Source organism: Merops nubicus, unplaced genomic scaffold (genome assembly GCF_000691845.1).
Source record: "Merops nubicus isolate BGI_N331 unplaced genomic scaffold, ASM69184v1 scaffold16913, whole genome shotgun sequence".
In the NCBI taxonomy this organism is placed as follows: Eukaryota; Metazoa; Chordata; class Aves; order Coraciiformes; family Meropidae; genus Merops; species Merops nubicus.
This window is the reverse complement of record NW_008601107.1, coordinates 12,338-22,065: the sequence shown is the minus strand read 5'-3', so window position 1 is coordinate 22,065 and position 9,728 is coordinate 12,338. Positions and strand designations below refer to the sequence as shown.

The 9,728-nt window shown below is 36.7% G+C and overlaps 1 protein-coding gene across 1 annotated transcript in view; it reads right to left on the bottom strand.

Annotated features, from left to right (window-relative positions):
- Positions 1-305: 305 nt before the first annotated feature.
- Positions 306-9,728, bottom strand: part of LOC103770636 (serine/threonine-protein kinase MST4) — a 20,036-nt gene continuing 10,613 nt past the window's right edge. The window contains exons 3-10 of the mRNA XM_008937905.1: positions 6,419-6,475; positions 4,633-4,741; positions 4,382-4,539; positions 2,588-2,773; positions 1,806-1,954; positions 1,071-1,164; positions 527-589; positions 306-446 (exon numbers count right to left, since the gene is read on the bottom strand). Of these exons, the coding sequence (XP_008936153.1) occupies positions 306-446; positions 527-589; positions 1,071-1,164; positions 1,806-1,954; positions 2,588-2,773; positions 4,382-4,539; positions 4,633-4,741; positions 6,419-6,475 (957 nt within the window). The remainder of the gene's footprint in view (positions 447-526; positions 590-1,070; positions 1,165-1,805; positions 1,955-2,587; positions 2,774-4,381; positions 4,540-4,632; positions 4,742-6,418; positions 6,476-9,728) is intronic.

Below are 9,728 nucleotides of genomic sequence, written 5' to 3'. Positions count from 1 at the left end.
CAGAGAGTGCATAACTATTTCTGCACCACTAAGCTAGTATATGCCTTCATCTCAACAGTTCATAGGAAAAAAAATACCAGAAGTGACATTCTCAAGAAAATAGTGACTCAAAAAAATCAGAGGTGTTATGTATAACTACCAAAGCTAAATGTTGAAAGCACTGGACACAGAAGATCTTTCACTTATCACTAATACTCAAGTTACCCAACATATGAAGGTCAGTAAGTAGTGAATTTAAACTTTTCTTTTAAAGTAAAACTTTTTTAAAAAAATAAAAAACAGTGCATAGAAAAAAACTCCTTAACTTACTTCTGAAATTTCTCCATAAGTTTCTTCACCATCTTATCTGTGATCCCTGGACATGTTGCTTCTGCCATATTGATGCTTTTCTCAAGTTCTTCAATTGCTTTCTTTCTGCTAGCATTATTTGTGTCCTGCTGTTTGAGCTGAGTAGCACATCAAAAGAGAGAACTTGTAAAAGTTATCAGATAGCTGGGTAATACTTTCAAAGTTGTTTAAGACTTACCTCAGCAAACACAGGGGTGATTATCATCGTTAAACAACTCAGGGTTTTAACAAGATCCTGATCCTACAAGTCAACAAATAAGGATTACATTAATGTATTCCTATACAAAGTATACACTGCATTTAACACAGCCCATGTCATTTTGAAAGTTCAGTTAAATTCATCTATGCCCTTGAAATACATTACAAAACCAACGAAGGCACAGTACATCAACAAACATTATATGATGTGGAGCCAGATGCCTGACAATACATCAGAAACCATGCCATAGATCATCAGAAAAACAGTCCTGCTTTTCCCCTCTAATATTATGAGTCTTTAAAATTCACATCTCCATGAACAGATACTGATCTATTAGTATGTCGTACCTTTCGCATTTAAGTTTGACATGTGCATAGGAAATATCACTAACAAATATCACCTCTTGAACTACAGAAAGATGTCAGTTCTTATGAAAAGTGAATAATTACTAAGTTTTATAACTCTCCTCCTTAAACTGTGTTCAAAAGCTGCACTTTGAGAGAACTCTTCACACTGTACGTACCGTCCCGTTCTGTAGCTTCTTTGCATCTGGCTTCTTCCGAACTGTAGTAAAGCTCCACTCTGGATGAGAGTTATTTTCTTTGTTACTGGACTCCCTGGAAAAAAAAAGGTGAGATGTACATAATACTGGCCACAACACAACACTAAGCAAGCACAGGTAGCCCAAGTACATAATAAATCTATATGGATTAGTTCCATATTCTTTAAAATAAGAAGAACAGGTATTGAAAAATGAACTTAAACCCCAAAACAACAACTTCAGATGCTGAATGAACTGAAATACTATCGAAGGAAGGAGACGTTATCTATCCCCGCGTTCTTCCATGGCATCCCATTTAAAACAGTTATCTGATAATCATGTTGTTCCACAGATAACATGCATACTTCTTCATACACCTCAACCTTGCTCTGCAGTATTTCTAATTGTGATTCATTGTTTTTGGTATAACCACTAACCTGAGACTAGGAAATACAGAGCACTTAGACCCAACACTGGGTTCAGGGAGAATAAGTTTAAAGAGATACTGAGTGCACAGCTTGACATGCATTAGTCCAAGCTCATACAAGGGGTCTTCTTGAAAGAAGCCAATGGAAAAACATATGGAACAAAGACAGGTGTACAGAAGGTTTCCAGAAGATGAGTCAATTGCAACAAACCTACTTCAGTAGCATTATTAAAGAAAAAAAAAAAGGAAAAAAGAAAGATCAAAAGTGACTAACTTAAAAATAAACTTACGAATCTGAACCATCGGAATCACTTTCATCACTGCTATGTCCCTCTGCTTTCCATCTCTTAAACCTATCAATCAGTTCTGTCAGATATGAAGTCTTCTTGGCATTTTTCATAATAAATTTGTGCTTCAGAAGTTCTTTTGCAGTAGGGCGCTGTAAGAAACACTTTAAATATTTAATGTTATGCTAACATTTCATGATTTTAAATGTTAATAGGGGAGCTTTAGTACAACAACTGACTTCTAGAGCTAACTCAAACAGTATCAGGAAGTTAGTGAAAGAGGAAGTGGAGAAAAGCCAGTAATGCCCATTTATAAGCACTCTAAAAATATGATCATGTCAAACAGACTACACTGCTTATCCTTCTACGCTAGAAGGTACACACCCAGGAAAATGACTAATCAAAATTCTCCAATGCAACATTTCCTTGTAAGCAGAATTCAGACAGACACCAAAAGTCCTGCTGGAGAAAAAGATCTAAGATTCTCGCCTCTGTGAAAGTTTCTCTTTGAAATTATCCTAGGTTTGACTGCATTTTAGGAAGCTGCCTCTGCCACCATCCCTCCTTTCAGCATTCTCCCTCCTCCTCTCAGTATTTTAAACAAAAGAGACTAGGATGGAGAGAGCCATTAAAACCACTACTACCACTTACACTGGAAAATACAGTCTCTAAAGTTACTTCAATCAACTATGATGCATTACATCAGCAAAATACTGCACAAGCACAAGAGCAGGAAATAAAACCAAAACATCTACACACACACACATACATATACATATACTCACAAATGTTGGGTCCTTATTCAGACATGCATCAATGAATTCTTTAAAAGGTTTACTGAATTCTCCTAATAGAGTTGGAGGATTGTTTTTAGGAATGAGAAACAGAACTCTCATTGGGTGCATATCAGAGTTGGGAGGCTCTCCTTTGGCTAATTCAATTGCAGTGATTCCCAATGACCAGATGTCAGCCTGAGAAAGGGAAAAGTTACTTTTAGTAAAAAATTAAGGGCGATAGTAAGTATTATTAAATAACGGAAGTCTTCACATACACTGCATCTATATAATAAAATTACTTTTGGCCTAAGTAGATAATGTCAAAGATTCCTTTCTTACTAGAAAGGCTTCAAGGCTGACCTAATCACTCTAATGAAGTAGAGAGAGAAGAAAGGTTAACATTCGGTCCAGATGCAAAAAACCCACATCTGTGTTAGTCTAGAAACTGAAGGGCAACCTGCCTCAAGCCCTTCATCTGGCTTGCATCTTTTGTGCTTTCCCAGCAGACTTTGGGCATAGGAAAAACAGGGAGAGTATGCTGCTCTTGCAACACTGCTCTTGAGAAGCTAAGGAAGGCAAAATATTAGGTTGCTAGAGAATGTAAATCAGCTGGTACAGCTGATTTATACACAGGGCAAGCAGAAGAGGAATTATTCTCACTCTGACTGGACAACATGCATTTAAACAGTAGAGTGCTTTTCAAAAATGCCCTAGGGATTAAAGTTGCACCATTGAAACCCTAAACATGAGAACTGGAACATACTCTGCCTCATTAGCAAGGACCATTGTGACAGGTACACAAATTCCTTCAAGTCTGAATGATCCTGGGGAAGTCTGCAGTGTGAATATCTTCAGGACACCTCAGATATTCATCAGTCTTTTCTCTATGTGCTCATCACAAGTGCAGCTATCTTAAGAAACATCAGTATGAAAGTATTACTTTGCTTACACCAAGATTTTTACATTTCTTGCCCCTGTTTACAGAGTGTAGGTACTTCAGTGCCAGCACTGAAGTACACTGCCATTTCACTAACCACAAACTAGGTTATCTTGTGGGTATGCACATAGGAGAAGAGGGCACTGTTCCCTCCTTATCATACTTCCTAGCAGCAGTTCCAAATCCTCAGAAAAATGTTGAGCAGGTCTACTTTTCTACCTCTAGTCCACAGAGAGAAACTCTCCTTTGCAATGTCGTCCATCAACAGCTCCCATGACAAAAATGTACAAGCTATAATATTGCTACCACAGCTACCCATCCTGTAATTCAAATTATTTTTTTCCTTCTCAGAACTGGCCAAATGTGCCAAAATGTTCAGCACTACACAGGTCCTAAGAAATACCATTAAAAAGAAACTATATGCAAAGCTGTTTATAAAAATCTGATAAGACTAACATTTCAGCCACCACCTTGGATTGAAATAAGCTGCTAAGTTCTGATGGTGTTCTAATTAATAATTCAAACAGTAATAAACTCTAATATGTGAAACATTAAATTGAAACTGTAAGCAAACTAACCCATCCACAACACAAAACACTAAGGAAGATTCTTTGAAGGAATCTTAACATCAGTTAAAGTGTCAATTTACTTGGCGAGTTTGCACGAGTCCTGCATGTGAGTTTAGTGACATATAACTACTGCATAAAGACAATTTTAGTTGTACTTTTAATTTTCCATTGGAAACCCTGTAATTGGAAACTTTTTTTTTTTTCTCTCCACACTGACAGAGCTAAAATCAAAAAAGTCAAAGTAATTTCTGTTGGATTTGCAAATAGAAAGCAAAAGTGTTCTACTCCCGTACTTACTTTTGAATCATATGCCGACTGCTGGATAACTTCGGGGGCCATCCAAAAGGGAGTTCCAACAAAGGTATTCCTCTTAATTTGTGTGTCTGTCAGCTGCCCAGCAACTCCAAAATCAGCAAGCTTAACGTCTCCTTGTTCTGATAACAAGACGTTGGCAGCTACCAAGGGGAAATAACATAGTATCTAAATTAGAATACTGCTCTTGTAATTTTTAAAGGCTTTAACGAAGTAACATTTGAAATGTTATGCACCTTTTATATCCCTGTGAATTTTCTTCTCTGAGTGTAGGTAGTCAAGACCTTTCAAGATTTCCTTTAGCATGGTGGCTATCTGGAACTCATCAAATGGGCCAGCACGCAGCTTTAGAGAAAAGATACATTAAAATAGTTTTAGTCTTGTATCTAGTTTACCTTATTGGCTTAATAAAACCTTAAACTTGATTTTTTTTTTTTTAAAGTAAAGAACTAACAGAATTCACTAAATATTCGGCGAAGTATGTGACCATTCTATCAGAAAGAGGTGCCATTGGAATGATCATCTTCACATCTCCTCAATTGTAATACAGTGAAAATGCTGTTACTTTTCTACCATATACGATATCCACTCCCCTTAGCATGCAGCACATGAAAAACTAGAACTAACTTCCCAAAAAGTCAGTTTCCTATAGGCAGCAAACACAGCAGACTGAATTTTGTATGTTTAAGTGAATTAAGAAACCCAGTTTATTTCAAAATAAATTAAACTACTGACTGTGGGTTTTCAGTTTAATGATGCATTTTTTTCTTGTTTCAGCATTTTTCAGTCTATGTTTGCTTTTGGATCAAGAACATAACATGCTACTATAAAGCTGCTAGTATGGAATAAATGTAAACTTTGCACACTAGAAAGCTATGTAAACAAGGCAAAAGCAATTAAGGTGAGTGATTCTGCTACTGAAAAACACCAACAACACAGCACTGAAACAGAGAACACCATGAAATTACGGTAAAGTGAGGAGGCAAATGAAGAAAAAAAAAAGTTTTAATATTCTGAAGGTTGAATGGTTTCAGTTGTCACTAGTAAAAGTTATTTCCCTATTTCTGACACTGCACAGGACACTATCAATTACTCAAAACTGTTAAGCGTACCTCACAGAACCCTTCCCAAAAAGTTCCAGAGCTACTAATTACTACATACTACACATAATTACTATGCTTCTGCATTCCCATAGCTGAACTGATGTAATTTCATAAAGAAGTCTAAACAGATTTGTGAAGTTAAGCACATACTTCAGCTCCTCCAGGCAGGATCACTGTTAGCAAATATACATACTTGACACCATTCTGTAATACTGAAGACATGATATTTTTCCTTCAGAATGACACAAAGACTGAGTTATATTATCTTACAGGAAAGGGTGGGTCTCTAAGCTTCACAGCTGAGGTAGAGCTGTACTGAAAGTATGGGGAACCACATCCACAAACAGTGGATCATACTCTTGCACCCTCTAAGCTACACCCTTCTCTTGAATGCTACACTATCTGAAGTGAAAGGCACTTTCATGCTTAATGGAAAATACCTGAAAATGGAAAACCCAACATTTTTTAACCAGTTAGAATTAACTGTACTCTGTGGACACACATTTCATTCATTCCTGAGACCAAATCCCAAAGGGAACATTTTTATTCAAGTGTAATGAACTCTACTGGGTGGAGGGGACAGGAGAGAGACAGAACTGAAAACCCCAAAATCCACCACATATGACAAGAACAGTACTTCTCATACTAAAAAAAAAAAAAAAAAAATAAAAAAAAAAATTGGCTTTTATCTGACCGAAAATAAATCAATGCTTCCTAATGCTTAGAGACGAACAGTAAAAATAAATAAAAAAATCAATTCAGTATAACAGAACTACCATTCAAATTCATACTTTTTGGAGCATTACAATGTAGCAGTGATGTAACAGCTGTCTCCAGGGACTAGATTTAAAGAGATAGGAAAGCACAATGAAATAAAGTTCACTAGTACTTATATTGCAAAAAAAGACCATATACTTACAAGATCCAAAGCTGACCCTCCACCCAGGTATTCCATTATTATCCATAGTTTTGTGCCCTGTAAAGGAAGGCATGAGTTGTTAGAAGTCCAAGGCTGCTATAAAAACCCACAAAATATATATTTCAATAGACCACCAGCATACTGCTGGCTTAATGCAAAGTCCCATTGATCACCAAGCTACACGCAACTACTTCTTGTAGGAAGATCACATTGAAGGCTGTCTTCACGTTACAGTTATTAATTCCAGCCATTTGTGATACCGAAGCATGACAATTTCCTATTAAGGAAACTTCTTCAGAAGATCATCACACCTCTCACCTGAGGAAAATACTCAGAACTTACAATTACTTGTAAGCAAAAATGTTCAGGTTTCCAGACCAGAGCTTTGGAATTGGCCATTAGAAAGTCAACGGTAAGAGAAATATAGTTAAATAAAAAGTATTACTTCAGACACTTACCTTAGGATTAATTTCTTAAAATTTCTCGTAATATTACAGTTCATGTACTCCTTTCCCTATATGCTGTTTGAATCTCAACCTCTGGGAATACATGTTTCTGCACTTTCTTTGTGCAAATATGTCAACTACTAGAATATCAGAACTGACAAATTCTTCGAATACTGATTCCTAGATGCTGACTTTGCCCTTAGTATGTAGCTACAAAGGGTGGCTGGTTCATATGAACAAAATCAGAAGGATTTAATATCAGATCTACAGACCGTATGTTTCAAAATGAGGGATCTTCTTCTATTTGCTTGCCAGAGGGCCCTCACAATTCAAAAGAAACCCAGATGTTAATCTATGGGCTACTACTATAAGAAATCATGTGAATGCAAATGTCTTTATTTATAATAAAAACTTAAATTTAAGTTAAAAATACTTGAACTGACCCAGATCTGGTGAAGTACCACATACACTGTTTAAGTCTCCAGCAAACATTCACTAGTGCTAGTTCCTTACAGCAGAGCACAAGCTTAGGACAGAAGTACTTTTGAAAGTCTCTTGCATTCTACATGGAATGCTTTCACACCCTACTGCCTGACTAGTGACAGAAATCTAAAGAAAACTCAACAAGCAAATAAAGGTGCAGTTTCTGAAAGCACCACATCCAATTAACTCAACAAAGTGTGCTCTATTAGACTTATACTGGATTTAAAAACCAGACCACTTATGAGTCTATTCCAATATTATGAGATCAGCAGGGACGGGCTGGCTAATTTTAGCAGTTTTTATAAAGCTCAACTTTGTCAGCTGAGAAGACCCGCAAGGAACTTCAGTTTAAGGCAAACACTGTGGTTACCAGACGTGTTTGGAGGATTTGACTATTACTTGAAAACGGTATAGGGTGAAAATGAGTAAGCACTGTGTTTTTGAAATAATATCTCAAAGAAATTGCTCCTATGCACAGTAACCGGGTGTGGGTATTTTCTAGCCAGGCATGAACAACCTTTTTCCTAGCTATTTTAGGTCAACCAAGTATAAATAGTCAATGTAGAGCAAACAGTGTCTTAAGATTGTGTTAAAGCTTTCCTGCACTGTACAATTTTGATGGAAGTCTCTTGAGGCTACTATAGGAATTCTCCATACTCAAATATGAAAAACTGAGAATAACTTCAGGCTTGTTTTACTTGCAAAAAGCAAGCCCACGTGGCTACAAGTTACAATGATAGATTTTTTTAACTCCTTGGCTAGATGGCACTAATAGGAAAAATGATCACAAAATTTCAGTCATCAAAAGAACTGTCTCTATGAGATCGGATGAGAAGCACAGCTCAAGTCTTTTACCAAGCTTCACAAATCTGCATAACCAAAACCTGCCAGAACTGCGCTAACTTTAATACCTTTAATCTTTTTCTTGTCTGAACTGATAAGGTAAGTAATACATTTTGACAAGCCATTAGGCTCGAGGAAAACATTCATTTTAGCTACCCAAGGTAACTTAAGAGTCCTGCATCGCTATGCACTATCACTTTCAAAGGTACCCTCCATAACCAACATTTTATTTATTAAGGGGTAATGTTAATTGCAATCAAAGTCCAACATGGGTTGAGGAGACAAATATGAACATCTACAGACATTGACATAAGGATGTAAATTTTATTACAGCTACAAAAGCTGCAGGAAGCTTGTACAGTTCCACACGCATTTGTGAAAGACATGATATAAAGGTAAAACTTTTGACACCATACATAAATGTGTTTATTATGGTGCACTCCGACTGTACATATGCTTGTACATCCACTACCCATTATGTTTAGGAAACACTACTCATCTTGCCAGATACTGAACGAAAATTTAAGCAAAAGAAATTACTAGTACCTAAGCTCCAAGACTAATTAAAGGGGAAACTTACATTCAAACTCCAAAACTCAAGATACAGAGGTTCACCAAATTACAAATATATTTGGGTTTGCACCTTTTTATGTCACAATAATAGAAAATTGGCATAAGGTTTAAAACCTCAAGGAAGTAGACTTTGACATCTTGTACCAACAATAAGGTTTTTATAGAGTAAACTATCTAGTAACAGACAACATTGCACTGTTAGATAAAAATATTAAGGGACTGTCCATCTTTTTAAAATCACATTTACAAGTCAGATGTATGAGCTGTAGCTAATGAGAGCTAGGCTGCAGAACATAAAGAGTATCTTACCTGGCATCAGCTGAGCCGACTAAGTTACAAATTAGTAAGTCAAGTGATTGAAATAAAGACATGATTTCCTTTCCCCCTTTCAGCAGCAGGAACATTTGGAAGAGCCTGCATGTAGCTGGTAAGCCCCAGGCTCCCGAGACTGGGCCACTCCATCCCAAGGAAACTGTAAAGCTCCAGAATACATCAGACTGTCCAAAAATCTAATAGCAAGCACTGCAGATCAGAGATTTGAAAACTCACAATTAACATCTCTTCTTTCGTGTTTTAGTTATTACCAACTTTTGATTATCAAATATGCTGTCTTACTGGAGGAAAAACCTAAGCTCACTACAAATTGATGACAACAATTATCTGGTTCTTCAAAGCTTACTTCAAATTGGTTAAAAAATTACAAATAAACTACAACCGAACATGTTCCACTGGATGAACTGAGGCACGCAGGAAAAACCTGAAGCCAACACAGTCCTAGCTGCAGTTTCGTCAAAGTAAAAACTATCAAATTTAAAGATTTAAACCAGATCTGGATTACTCAGCTAAGAAGCATCTCTAAGTATAGGCAACCTGAATGCCTTTGAACTGAGGGCTTGACTTGGTATAGCTGGGAAAACACTAAGTCTCTGGTTTAAAAAGTGCTCAGCTCATTTCTAATGGCATTC